Consider the following 15,032-nt stretch of genomic DNA (forward strand, 5'->3'; position numbering starts at 1 on the left):
TTCCGTTCGTGGAGACTTGAGGGAGCCGGGTGGGGAGGGGCGGGGGAGGCTGTGCGGGGAGCGGAGGGGAGGGGCGGGGGGCGCGCGGCGCGGGGCTCTGCTAAGCCGCGCGCCCTCGGGGCCCCGGTCGTTCGTGTCACCCTTCGCCGCCCCCTTCCCTCACTGTCCCCTGCTCGACTGTCCGCCGTGGTCCGCATTCGCCGCGGTTGGGATCTCATCCTGACGCCCCGGGGATTTCAGAGGAACATGCAAAACCAGCCTCCTTGCCAACTCAGCGATTCGCTTTCACTTCGTATCCAGTTGTCTTTCTAGAATTCTTACAGTTGCATCAAAGCCATCTATTAATGTATATGGTGTCCGTTGGGTTTCTTTTAAAAACGAGGAAGTGTGAGGCAAGGGGAAAATGATGAGATAATGTAGCTTGTCAGCTTTTTTAGTTTTTGTGGACTGGAAGATACGCCCGCGCGTGTTTGTATTTAGGAACCCTAGTTTGATTAGGTTACGGCAGAGAGGACAACGCCTAATGTTGCCCTGCAAGATGACGAGTAGTGATTTGGAAATACACGCAGTAGGTCTGAGTCGTGAGAGGAGCAAAGTTTTAGAAAGGTTTACTTAAGCAAAGTGAAGAACTTGACAGTGATAACGTTCTTAGGTACTTTGTTGTCTTAAATATCAAAAGAAACTGGTCAACTCGTTCGGAACTGCTTTAAGGGAATAATAATCTCTCTCTCTTAGGGTTTGATCCAAGCTTATTTATTTTTAAACATATTCTGACACTAGGTGGACTTAAGCAGTTTTTACGTGGATTGCGTCTACAGGACCAATGCCATGAGGGGTGTATAGTCTTGAAATAAGAAAATAATGAGCTAGGTGTTTCGTTGAGGCAAGTCATGAGAGCATGTGGAGGCGGAATACTAAATTAAAACTGTTGACTTTAATCTCCCTCCAACTTTTATTTATGAAACTTCAAGTTTACAGGAAAATTGAAAAAATTATACAGTGAAATTATGCAAGGAACACCTTCACCCCCAGGGTCACCAAGTGTTAACCTTTCTCCATTCTTGCTTTCTTTATCCATGTGTATACACACAGATGTATGTGTGTTACTTTTTCTTAGTTATTGACTTATCTTTAAAAAACAAAAATGTCTTTTAATTTACTCAGGATATTTAACAGTATTTTTTAGCTTGAGAAAATGTGCAGTTATCTGGCAGGTACTCCCAGATTGCACTTGTATTTATGTATCCTTTATTTATTTATTGTCCTTTACTGGGAAAAATTGGCCTAAACTCTGTAAACTAATAATGTGTTCCAGTGAAGAATAATCCTCAAATTGTATCTGTGGCTCTAAAAGAGAATGATAAACATAACTGTATTTTAAAGAATAGTAGCCTTTCCTGGAATTGTTAGTTAAATACAAATTTAGTTTGTATTCATTTTGTGCAGTGTTCTGAACCCAGGTTAGATTTAATCTAGGAGAAACCAGGGTGTCAAGGGGCACCTTTTCCTAGGGGGAAGGGCTCCAAGTCATGCTCTCTTCTCCATTTTCTTACCTATTGATATAGAATCCTGGGGAATTGTTTCCAGGAAAAGAGCTAAGACCCACTCAAGCAGTGATATCAAAGATTTGGACAGTTTCCCAAATCTCTCCATTGCTTCTTTAGCTTAAATTTAGAGAATTGAGAAAGAGGAAGATCAATTCAGGGACTGTAAGTAACATGATTTTTTCCAAAAGTATATTGGATTCATTTTTTTTTCTTTATTTGGCACCTTCTAGAGACTGATCTATGACTTTTTTGGAAGATCACAGGGTAAATTTCTTAACAGTCCTCTGTCTTAGTGCTTATACTAAGAGGTACCAAAGGTGTCCCTGCTGATAAGCCCTCAGGGCCATTTCTAAGCTTCTGGTTGTTACCAGAAAACTGGGTTCATCTCTTGGTGGGTGGCAAGACAAAAGACACAACCAAGCCAAAGATCAGAAGAAGAAAGGGTCTACTACTTGCAGCAAGGAGAATACCAGGATCTTCCCAAAGCGGTGTCCTGAACAGCAAAATTGAAGCCCTTTTAAGCTAAGGGTACTTGCATATTCATGAAGGGTCTTGGGTGGTGCATGCCAGTTCATGAAGGGGCTTCAGCGGGAGAATTCAGCATAGAATTGGGGCAAAGGTTGACAGCATCCATGCTTTAGTTGATTGAAGTCACAAGGGTCAGAAAAGGTCAACATTATCATCCCTTAGGTTACAGTTGATCTGGTGGTTGAGCGCTAGAGGGGGGTTTAAATTCTGAAAAACAGCTTAAGAAAGTGCTTCAGGCTAATCTTTACCATGGAAACAGAACTGGGAGTCTTTATAACTGATTTGTTATCTTTGCTGTTGTTACTCCTTAAGAGCATTATTACTGAGACCTGTTCAAGGGTAAGCATTGTGGCCAGGCTTAGATCCCCAAATGGCTTAGGCCAAAAATGGCTCCTCTTATGTCAAGAAAGCCATGCCTGGTCCTTCTTCTCTGGGTACCGCCTACCCTATCTGATTACAGTTACTTCTTCTTAGGCTTTCTGTTTTTCCAAAGTTCCTAGAAAATTCACTTGTTTTCTGATCTTTTTTTAAAAGTTGGTTATGGTGGTGGGAGTGGATGTCCTTGTAGGCCCTGAAAATATAACATAAATGATCCTTTTAAGTGCTGTCCTGCTATAAACCTTATTCTGTTTCTTACTTTTTTCTGTACAGTTTTTATGATTTTTACGTGTATGTGTGTGTACGTTATCTCCTTGTTTCTAACGGCTACTATAGTTCCATAGTGTGTGCTTCTTTCACATTTTCTTGTATCCGCAGTACTCTCTTACCATGGATACTTGTATTGGCTTCAGCTTTCAGCTATCTCCAGCAAAGCTGCCCTTAACATCCTATTATCAGTCATTGTGAGAATGTCTCTAGAATGCTTATCTAAGGGCAAGATTGCTGGGTCATAGGTATAAGCACTTTATTTGAGCAAGTGCTGCTACATTTTTCTCCAAAATAGTCCTGTCTGTACTCTATCAATAGTCCGGTCTATACTCTATGCCCCCATGTCCCTGCTAACTCTTTTCAGTGTTCAACATTCTAGCTTTGCCATATATGCACAGTATAAAGTGAATAATTTGAATGTGAGCATTTCTTCATGTCCGTAGCCATTTTGGTTTCTCTTTATGTGAGTTTCCTTTTTCTACGCTTTACTGACTTTTCTAATTTGTCCTGACTTTTGGGGGGGTGTTATCAACTTGCAAGAGTTCACTGTGTATTCCAATTATTAGTCCCTTGTCATGTATGGATATTGGAAATATCTTTTTCTACTCTGTAGCCTGTCAGTTGAATATAACTTAATTTTTATGTAAGGAAATCTATCAGTTTTTTTCCTTATGGTTTGTGTTTTTGGAATTTTATTTAAGAAATAAATCCTTTTCTATCATTAGACCACAAAAAAATTCCCACCATTTTCTTCTATTAGCTTCATAGTTTTACCTTTCACATTGAAGCCTTTTAGGCTTCTGGAGTCAGTTATACAGTGTGTAGTAGTTGTTATAACATTCACTTATCCAACACATTTTAATACAATGCCTACAAAGGGAGAGGCACTGTTCAAAGTTCTTTGTATACATCTGTGAACAAATACCCCTTCCCAGATGAGCTTTTGCTGTCCTACAAGGATGGTCCCTATTGGGTCACCACCACCTGTTTTGCTCGAGTGCTCAGGATGAATTCCACAGTTTTACACATAGTATCTGTTAAGAAATAGGCTTTATGGGGAAAGGGAAGACTTACTAGGCCAGGGTCAGCAAGAAAAGAAAACAAAAGCCCTTCATTCTTTCATCCTCCGGACCAAAATCTGCTGGGCCCTAGGCATTCTGCTGGATGTGCATGATGTGTATCTGTTTCAGTGGAGAGCCCCACCCTCTTATTATCCTTTCTTATCGTAGGGGAGCTGTGAGAGCAACCTTAATAATGTGGGGAAAGTCAGATCATTTTTGTACTAGGCAGTCTAGATTTGGATGCCAGCGATTTATAGACTAAGTTGTCAGAAAACCGGCTCCCCAGCATTTGGAGATGTTTGGACCTGAGGAGAGTTACAATCCTTTTTTTTTTTTTTTTTTTTCTTTTTTTAAATTTATTTATGGCTGTGTTGGGTCCTCGTTTCTGTGCAAGGGCTCTCTCCATTTGTGGCAAGCGGGGGCCACTCACTATTGCGGCCTCTCTCGTTGCGGAGCACAGGCTCCAGACGCGCAGGCTCAGTAATTGTGGCTCACGGGCCCAGCTGCTCTGCGGCATGTGGGATCTTCCCAGACCAGGGCCCGAACCTGTGTCCCCTGCATTGGCAGGCAGATTCTCGACCACTGCGCCACCAGGGAAGCCCTACAGTCCTTTTTAAAGTGGGAAAGAAGACTGTGTTAGTTTCCCAGAGCTACTGTAACAAATTACTACAAACTTAGTGGCTTGAAAACTATTTCTTATCATACATTTCTTGAAGTCAGAAGTCTGAAATGGGTCTTTCTGGGCTAAAATCAGATGTTGGCAGAGTTGCGCTTCTTCTGGAGGCTCTAGGGGAGAATCTGTTTCCTTTTTCCAGGTTTTAGGGACTGCCTGCGTTCCTTGGTTTGTGGCTCCTTTCTTTCGTCTTCAAAGCCAGTCATAGCCAGCCAGTCAAGTCCTTCTCACTTTGAATCACTCTGGATCTCTTCAGATTCCCTCTTTCACTCTTGTGAAAGATCCTTGTGATTTCCTTGGGCTCACCTAGATAATCCAGGATAATCTCTGTATTTTAAGGTTAGCTTATTAGTAAACTTTATTCCCCTTGGCCATGTGATTTAGCATAATCACAGGTTCTGGGTTGTTATTGTGCCTACCACAAAGACCTTGGTCCCTTGAGAAGTTGGGACCTGGGAAAGCCCCTCCCACCTCCAGTAGCTAGGGGAAGTCCGTAGGCCAGGCAAACCAATTTAAGTTCCTGGGGTCACTTTTGGACAGTTTTGGTTTTTGCACCTTGGCAATGATCCAACAGAGAAAGAGAGACAATAAATGTAGTAAATTATTAGTATGTTAGAGGATGAGTGCTATGGACAAGAAGAAAGATGCAAGGACAAGTAAGGAGGCCAGTGTGGGAGAGGGGGTCAGAGCAGTAGTAGAATGGGGATGGGGGTAGATCATGTAGGACCTTGTTGGCCATTGTGAAGTCTTTAGATTTTTTTTTACTGTGACTGGTATCAGAGGAGTGCTATGATGTAACTTCACTTTTAAAAAGGATCACACTGGCAGTTGTATTGACTGAGAACAGACTGCAGGGGGGCAAGGGCACCAGCACAGGGAAGCGTGTCAGGAAGAGGCCGTTGCAGGTATGAGAGGGGGTGGCTCTCGTTCTAGTGTGTGTCTGCAGTGCAGAGCACGTACTGAAGTTGATGGACCTAAAGCGTGACGTTGTGGAGCCCCAGGCAGTTCAGCCTCGCTCATCTCTGGATACTTTTCCTAGGAGGGTGGACTCAGAGTAAGATTGTTCTGTGTAAAGCACTTGAGTGTGGTGCCTGATACTCAGTAAATAATGGTTATTATTAATAGGAATGAATATTTGAATTCTTCACTTTGTCAGATCTTTAAAGTGGGAGCGTGGACTCCTTTGTAAACATTAAAATACCAAATTTAGAGGACCATTCCTTGTAAGTCAAAGAGTCGAAGGCACTTAGAAGTACTTTTTTAGATGTAGTAGTAAACTTAGAAAACTCTATTCTGGACTGAGAGTATATATGGAGTCCAGAGACAAATTCACTGACCTACAAGTGAGGTCCTAACGGCCTGAAACTTACAACATTAACACCTTGGAAATGGCCATAAAGAAATACCAATATATGCAGCTATTTTATGCATTACTTAGCATATTTTAAATTATAATGTTTTAGTATCAGGAGTACAAATGGTACAAAATGGCACATAATGTATCAATGGTACAAAAATCAATAGAAGTTTAATGTAGCAGGTAATAATTTTACACGAGAGAATTAAAAACTGAAGTAATGGTTTGTTTAAAATGGATAAAACCACATCTGAAAAACAATCATAAAAAATTCTAGTGTTGGGACTTCCCTGGTGGCGTAGTGGTTAAGAATCCGCCTGCCAGTGCAGGGGACACAGGTTCGATCCTCGATCCCTGGTCCAGGAAGATCCCACATGCCGCGGAGCAACTAAGCCTGTGTGCCACAACTACTGAGCCTGTGCTCTAGAGCCTGCAAGCCACAACTACTGAGCCCACGTGCCACAACTACTGAAGCCTGCGCGCCTAGAGACCGTGCTCCACAGCAAGAGAAGCCACCATGATGAGAAGCCCGCACACCGCAACGAAGAGTAGCCCCCGCTCCCTGCAACTAGAGAAAGCCGGCGCTCAGCAACAAAGACCCAACGCAGCCAAAAATAAATAAATAAAAAATTAAAAAAAAAAATTCTAATGTGTAATCAGGGCAATAATGCATATATCTATAATGATTTTGTTACTTTATTTTGCTGTTTGAGAATATTGTACTGGAATTTATAAGAAATGTAATTTGTAACACAAAGCTGGGATTAACTTTTAATTTATATTATTCTGTCAGTATAATGGTTTGCAATAAACTCTGCTAATAAGGTACAGCTTTTAGCTGAACGATTGTAAATTGTTCATCTCCATGTTGTTTTGTTTTTTGGCCACACCATGCGGCATGAGGGATCTTAGCTCCCTGACCAGGGATGGAACCCATGCCCTCTGCAGTGGACGCACAGAGTCCAAACCACTGGACCGCCAGGGAATTTCCATGTTGATTTTTAAGCTGCAGGTTTGAATCTGTTATTAAGACTGAATTGCCGTAACATAGTTGACATGCCTTCACTTAATTTTGAAGTAACCTGAATTAATTTATTGACTGAGATTGGGCTGAAAACATCCCAGTAAATCCAAGGGAATGATAATGATGTCATGTCAGGCTAATAAACACCATTTAAACAAAAACTAGTTTATAAATATCACTTGTGGATTTTCTTTTATATGTGAAGATTACGTCCTCCTCTTCTGCTTATCCTCTGCTTTTATTTGAATTGGGTCTTTACTTCTTGTATACCGTGTCTGCTTATGCAGATAATTTCAGAATGTCTTACATTTTAGGTTTTGTAGGGTCAGCTTTTGAAATACTTCAATCATGACGAAAAGAGAAGCAGAGGAGCTGATAGAAATTGAGATTGATGGAACAGAGAAACCAGAGTGCACGGAAGAAAGGTTGGTATTTTTTGAATTTACCACTTTTTATATTATCAACATGCCTAATTAAAATTAAGAATCAAGCCAAGTTCTTTTGGGGGCCTTTTTTTTTTTTTTCAACTGACCTCAGCATTTTGGGGGATCATGTATTGCCTTTTCCCTCAGACTTACTGGGTTTGTTGGTTTTGTAGCTGGGAGGAAAAGATAGTTTTAAACTAAAGATAGTAATAAGCATAGCTGATAATGATCAAGCAATTGATTGTGATGGTTTCTCCCCCTCAGGCACTGTTTGATTCTTTTTCCTTTTGTCAGTGCTGATTACTTTTATTTCAGTAAGAGTTTAATCCACACCCTGAACTAATTCAACAAATAACAGCTGTCTGGAGTACATGAATAAATGAGACTGTAACTTGCCCTTGTAGAGACTACCTTGTATTTGAGGAAACATACAGCCGTATGAGCCATCACAGTACTAAGCATATAGAGAAGTGAAAGGTGTTAGTTTTTGGAATAGTAATAGAATATTACTTACTCCATTAAGGAAGGAGGGCAGTGGTAATGAGTTCAGAATCCAAGGAGAGAATATGGGTAAAAAATAGGGATTTGGGAGTCAAGAAGGTTGAGGAGGGTAATGGCTAATAGTCCTACTTTACTCTGTAAAGCAGGAGATGAGATAATATGCTGAAAGTAAAAGGACCTAAAGGGTAGTAGAAAACTTACATAGAGTAACGAAGGTTTAGAACAACTATGATGGGAATGGAGAAGATCACTAAAGTTGAGTAGGATGCTGAGTGTTGAGAGTGCAGCTGAGGCTAAAGACCTTAAATTTTTTAAAAATTGTATTGTGGTAAGAACATTTAACACAAGATCTACCCTCAATAAATTTTTAAGTGTACAATACAGTATTGTCAACTGTAGGCACAATGTTGTGCAGTGGATTTCTACAACTTATTCGTCTTGCATAATTGAGATTTCATGCCAGTTAATTGGCAACTCCCTCATTTTTTCTGCCCTGAGGCCACGGTTACTTATGCCACCTCCTGCTCAGAGGAGACGTTTGGCTCTAGCTCAAAAGACAAACCCCAGTTTAGTGTCCTCCGTCCTGTCCTCTCCCACCATGCCCTGGCACAGAAACATTTTCCTGACAGAAAAGGTCTAAAATACCTTGACATGACTGCCTGGGAGACCTTAAATTTTTAATGGAGCTTTTCAACATGTTCGATTATGCTCTTTTCTCCAGCAGAAGAAACAACAGGCTACATGCCTTTCTTAATTTTCATACATATGCACATATAAATGTTTAGGGTGTGTGTGTATACGTACATACATACATTTACTTATTTATTTATGTAGCACATTACCCCAGAACTTTGCAGCTTAAAGCACCCAACTGTTATCGCACAGAGCTTCTCAGAGTCCGGAACCTGGGGACAGTTGAGCTGGATGGCTCTGGCTCAGGGTACTTTGTGAACTTGCAGTGAAGCTGTTCGTCTGGGCTACAGTCATCTGAAGAGCTGACTGAGGCTGGCATATCTGTTTCTGAGATCACTCATAAGACTGGTGACAGGACCATTCGCTTCCTCACCACATGGGCTTCTTTCTGTGCAGGGCTGCTCATGACGTGGCGGCTGGCTTTCCCTAAAGCAGATGGTCTGAGAGAGAGCCTTCGCCACGGTGTCTTACTTTTAAATAACCTAATCTAAGAAGCAGTACATATATCACTCTTAGTCCTTAGTCCTTTGCTCACACAGTCCAACCTTGGTACAATTCGGGAGGGAACTATAAAAAGGTGTGAATATTAGGAGGTAAGAATCATTTGGGCTGTCTTGGAGACTGACATGCACGTATTTATTTTTATATATACATGCATACAAATGGTCCACGAAGTCTGAAGTTTTTACTGTTTGACCCCTTACAGAAAACCTTTGCTGATGTCTCATGTAAGAGATTGGTAGTTACTGTGGTTGATAGTTACTGTTGACCTGGGGAGTAGCTATGTAAAGGGAGCAGTTATAGCTAGCTGTCTAGTTGTAGCAGATTGCTATGCAGAAATTTAGGTCCAGTGATGTGAGATCATCCACACTTTCTCAAGGGAAATTGGTAATCAGATTTTTTATATGGATCTCCCAAGGTTTAAATGGTGGCAACAGAATATTAAAAAATGTTTTAAATGTTGAGCTCATGTAAAATAGGTCTTTAAAAATCTGTGTTAAAGTGACATTTGACTCTTTTAAAGGTTATTGTTATGAAAAAAAGAAAAATATAGCCCACTCTGCTATAGCTGAAGAATTAGTAAAAATACTCACTTAGCCAAAAGACCCAATTATTTTACCTTAACAAATAGTAATAATAAGAATATGTTTACTATTATTTTAAAATAATCTTGGTTTTTTCAGTCATGACTGTTCTCTTTTATAAATTTTAAAAGTTTTAGGAATTTAGGCTGAATACATTCAGTGAATATCATGTGTATGTTGCATTATACTTGGAATTTATGTGAAAATGGAACTTGACAAATTTTTAAATACATAACTGTTTTTGACAACTGCAAATGAATTTAAACCATATATAAATTAAACATGTCATGAAACTTGATTGAATTCTAGGTTTATCAATTCAGCAAATACTAATTGGTGCCTATTTTCTGTTTGGCCTCAAATAAGGATTCACAAAAGATACGTAGAATTACTTACCAGAGATTTTACCCTAAAGGAACTTTGTAGCATTCAAAGTATGAAATAACAATGCAAAAGAGCCCTTAGAGAGTTTTAAAGGAAAATTATAATTTTTTAAGGTGGATCTAGACTGATTATAACCAGTAGTTTTCAGATTAGATTAAATGGAAAATATTTTTGATAACTTATATTTTCATGTCTTATAATTTATATTATTGTATTTATCTTGAGAAGAGAAATTGACTAGTAGAGATGGCATACAAGTTTGTTTTTTTTTTTTAACATCTTTATTGGAGTATAATTGCTTTACAATGGTGTGTTAGTTTCTGCTTTATAACAAAGTGAATCAGTTATACATACACATATGTTCCCATATCTCTTCCCTCTTGTGTCTCCCTCCCTCCCTCCCACCCTCCCTATCCCACCCCTCTAGGTGGTCACAAAGCACCGAACTGATCTCCCTGTGCTATGCGGCTGCTTCCCACCAGCTATCTATTTTACATTTGGTAGTGTATATATGTCCATGCATACAAGTTTTGAAGAGGCTTTTTATATTCCTTTCTGAGCCTAAAATTCTTCAAAATAACTTGGAAATATAATATAAATGCAAACTTTTCCCCTTAAATATTGTATATGCAATATTTGTATGTGTATACACACATGCATACATATGTATGTATATAATGAGGTGTATTTGCAAAGGTGCCTTAAATTTCAAGCTAGCATTTCTCTGTGCGATGTGATTCAGTATTAAGCTTGGCAGCACTAGCTGGCGATGGGCCTGCCGCTGTGAAAGGTGTCTGTGCAGAAAGGAGTTTCAAAGGCCAGAAATGTGTTTTGGTGTTGAATTTTGTTTTCACCATATCATTGCATTAATATCCAGGGTAAGAATGTAATTGTTAACCATTATATTCTTTAACACTGGATCCTTGAACATTATATTCTTTAGCATTGTTGAACAAACCTACACTCCAGCTGAATGTGTAAGCCAGGCCATAGACATCAATGAGCCAATAGGCAATTTAAAGAAACTACTAGAACCAAGACTGCAGTGTTCTTTGGATGCTCATGAAATTTGCCTGCAAGATATCCAGGTATTATTTTTTTCTTTTTTGAGATTTGTATTTCAGCATTTATGTCTGCGTTAGAAATGTTTTGTTGTTGTTGTTGGCCTTTTCTCTCTAGCTGTAGCCTTTTTCTCCATTTGACCTATATTATTATAAAATGTAAGCATTTAGAAGTAAAAAGAATTCTTTCAGCAAAATTTCCTCCACTTAAAATTATTTTTAAAAGATTGAGTAATAAATCAAACATTCTTTTTTTACTTTGACAAATATAAACTGAGAAGTTTAAATACATTTAATCAGAGCATAAAACGTAGAGTAGTGAGAAGCACATTGACCTTGGAAGCTGAAGAAGTGTGTCCTCCCACCCTGTTTCTAACTAACTTTTAACTTCTTTGTGCATCAGTTTCCTCATCTTTTAGAGATAATTTGACCAAATGAGTTTACATTCCCTTCCATCTTTATTTGCTCCAGCAGTAAATTTTGGATAAGGATTTAAATACCAATATATATGTATATTTCTTGGAAATTACTGCAATAGGATTTTACCTGTGGTAGTATTATAATAACACATTGTGTTTGCAACATATTTATAGTCATGTTTTATGGTATTCTTTCAAGAAAAGGAGTATTTTTACAATATGTATCAAAGGTAGTTGCCTAGATAGGATTGCTCAAATAGTTTCTCCAGACCTTCCTTGAACATATGAATAAGTACTAGAGGTTTATTCTGTTTTTTAAGACTATTTTATACTAATGTATTATGTCATCTTTTGGATTGTTTGGTTTGTTTTCTTCTTTACTCCTCCCCTTCCCTGCCTTTTAATATAGCTATTCCATATATTATAGAACTTTTGCCTTAGATTTTTAAAAATTCAAATCATCATATGTCTATTTTTAAATCAGATTTTGATGTAGAATAAGTTGAAATTTTAATGAAATTTGTGAATTTTAGTTGCCCTTTTAACCATACTTTTTTTTTTTCAGCAAGTCTAATAAATGTTGGGGGAGGAGGGAAGTTGTTCTTCTAAAGAGAATATAGGTGGCGCTAATATTATTATAATTTTAGGATTTAAGGTTTCACGTCTCTCAACAGTGAGAGGGTAAATTAATATAATCTTTTTGAGAGGTAACTTGGCATTAGTGTTTGTTAATGTTGAATGTGAAATATCTAGCAGTTTCTCCTCAAGGAATTGTTCTTAAAGAAATGCTCACCTCGGTGAGCAAAGGTGTATATTGCATGGTTGTGCAGAAACTGAAAATATCTCAAATGATCCAAAAATAGGGAATTAGATAAATTCTATAGATTGGAATTCAAGGCAGCCATTAAAAAATGGTGAACTAGAGCTATATGGGCAATTTAGATTGAATGAAAAAATATTTGCAAAACATTTCTAAATTATCTTATTTATTCTTCACATCAGTGTTTGAAGTCAGGATATTCTTAATCATATTCTGCAGATGTAGCAACTGAGATTTAAAGCAAGTAAATAATTTGCCCAATGCATAGCTACAAAGGGATGCATTGGAATGTGAACCCAGGCCTGTGTGACTCTAAAACTCTTCACTTGTTTGAGACTGGCTTTTTAATAAAGTTTTTACTGAATAATTCATTGTCACTGGACTTGACCTGGTTTTTTCTCATATGTAAAATTAAGGGGAATCTGGACTCAATCTCTTACTTGTTTTTTAGCTCTGATATTTGTTGCTGCTCTTATAATACCTGACCTAACCAAAACGAAAGTAACACCTGCAAAGTACCCAACCTATCATAGGATCTCAATATATATTGGTAGAATAAATGGAAATATGCATAATTTATAGTATCATAGAATTCAGAGCTGGCCTTGCATCTAGGGCATTTTGCATTTCTTCCTGTACCCCTCCCCCTTCTTCTCCTCAAAAAGGATTTGAGGATAGTAACTTCTGTTCCCATGTCAGTTAATGCAAATATACAGTTGGAGTCAGAATGCTTGCTGCTTGTGGTAATGCTTTTGTATTTTCGGATGAGTGCTGACTTCAGAGCTGATGAACAACAGTTGAGTTGCACTTCTCTAAGGAATATGACCTGAGATCAAATATCATGCTTGAGTTTTGTCCTTGTGCCAGCTCTTAACTGAACTAGCTAGAGTGTCCAGTACCTGAGAGCCCTCTTCAGAGTTACACAGGCTTTAGCTTCTAGTAGATAATACCAGTGTCTACTGGAGAGGGGAGAAATCTTGCTGTGAGGAGAATTTTTAACAAAATGTCAGGCAGAGACTGTTGTATTAAGGAGTGAAGCTGCCACGTTTGACCTGTCCGAATGTAGGGTTACAAAGTTTGTCTTGTCTCTGTTTAAGTTAGATGCATAGTCACTTAAGATTTTAGGCTTTATGTGTATGATGTTTTTAATATTAGAAAATATGTTTGTACCATGACTACAGTATTGGCTGAATTCTTGGGAATGAGAGTGAGAGGAGCTTTGTACCTCCAGCTGTATGATATGCAGACACACAGAGATACACATTATTCAAAATAATTACAACAGAAGCCTGTTTTTAAATGGGTGACAAAATGTCTAGAAGTCAGAATTACTTTTCGCCATTTGTGTGAAATGTATTCAAAAGCACTGATACTGAAAGATACTGAAAGGATACAGAATTATGATTAAAGATATTCATAGCTAGGTCAAATAGTAAGGTTATAAGTCCTTTAACTTCATTAACTTTATGATCAGAAATTTAGAGTTAACCCTGATCTTAAATGTGTATCATTGGTTACAAGGGAGATATGGCAAGAATTATGTAAATAAATTTATATAAATTGTCCCCACTAATAAAACACCCTTGCTTATTCATGGCAGATAAATAGCATTATCTTCCACTTTAAATACTTTTACGGAAAAAAAAGTTGCCTTTTGGCATTATTTAAAATTCTAAACTAGACTCCAGAGCTAGAGAAAACCACCACTTACAATAAATCCTGTCGTTTGTGTTGTCCTTAATTGCTACCACAGTGGTTAAGTTATTTTCAGTTTTGGCAAAGAATTAAATGATAGGACAACTTGAATAATTAAACGTGTTCTTATAATTTAATTAGTATGCCTCAGTAATTAAGTCCTGTTTGGCACATCCATTTATATTAAACAAGATGACTGAGCTAAAATAATCTTAATCATTTTATCTGTGTTTAGCTGGATCCAGAACGAAGTTTATTTGACCAAGGAGTAAAGACAGACGGAACTGTACAGCTTAGTGTACAGGTAATTTCTTACCAAGGTAAGTTACTTTTAATGTTGTTATTTAAAAGTTTAGCTCATGTTTTTATAATATGGGAACTCAATTTTATAAGTTTTAGATGGTTGTCTAAATTAATGTGATGTTATAGCCAAATATTCATGCTTTTGATTTAATTGTTTTATCTGTCAGGATGAAGCAGATAGTATAACACATTCTACCTACTTTAATTGGGAAAGGGTATATTACAGGGTAGTAAATAACAGGATCACAGGGAGGGCTGAAAGAACAGGTTCTAGTTGACTTTCTAAGAATGCCTCAGCCACGCTGTAGAACTGGACTGCCAAGGAAGCTGCTGCTCTGCCGGGATCTGGAAAATGCCAAATCTGAAAGCCACAACTATAGCTATCGGCTTGGAACCATGCTGCCTTTTCAGTGATTCACATTAGCCAAAAAATGGATGCTGTGTGCTTGCTTGTCCCCTTTTAACTCATCTCCAAATAGAACGCTCATGGCAGTGATTCTAGAACCTAAATCACATCTGCAACCCTAGCTGCAAGGAAATGTATAGTCTCTACAATTTAGCACAGAGAGAGGAATTTGCGAAGGATGTGATGTGACCCAGTCAGCCATATCCATCACAGTATTTTACTAATCTGTGTAAATACACAAGTTAGAAAATTAAGAAACCATTTTTGGTGGGTTGAGTTTTAGTTTTTTTAAATGTGGCTTTTTGGGATTTCTAACCAGAGTTTTAGACTAATTTTCATCTCTGAACATACTGTATTGCTCACAATTATGTTTCACAAACCAAAGTTTTCTTCACATTATGA

The 15,032-nt window shown here is 38.2% G+C and overlaps 1 protein-coding gene across 5 annotated transcripts in view; it reads left to right on the plus strand.

Annotated features, from left to right (window-relative positions):
- The window catches only part of GABPA (GA binding protein transcription factor subunit alpha), a 35,842-nt gene that overhangs the window by 737 nt on the left and 20,073 nt on the right, over window positions 1-15,032 (plus strand). For 2 of the 5 annotated variants that reach the window (XM_059921396.1, XM_059921395.1), the window contains exons 2-4: window positions 7,153-7,263; window positions 10,870-11,014; window positions 14,157-14,241. In XM_059921396.1, the coding sequence (XP_059777379.1) occupies window positions 7,187-7,263; window positions 10,870-11,014; window positions 14,157-14,241 (307 nt within the window). In that variant the 5' untranslated portion in view covers window positions 7,153-7,186. Of the gene's footprint in view, window positions 1-1,591; window positions 1,710-1,760; window positions 2,076-6,776; window positions 6,827-7,152; window positions 7,264-10,869; window positions 11,015-14,156; window positions 14,242-15,032 lie in introns of those variants that run through there. The other 3 variants (XM_059921399.1, XM_059921397.1, XM_059921398.1) reach the window with 3 other exon arrangements.

This window comes from Balaenoptera ricei, chromosome 4, assembly GCF_028023285.1.
Source record: "Balaenoptera ricei isolate mBalRic1 chromosome 4, mBalRic1.hap2, whole genome shotgun sequence".
In the NCBI taxonomy this organism is placed as follows: Eukaryota; Metazoa; Chordata; class Mammalia; order Artiodactyla; family Balaenopteridae; genus Balaenoptera; species Balaenoptera ricei.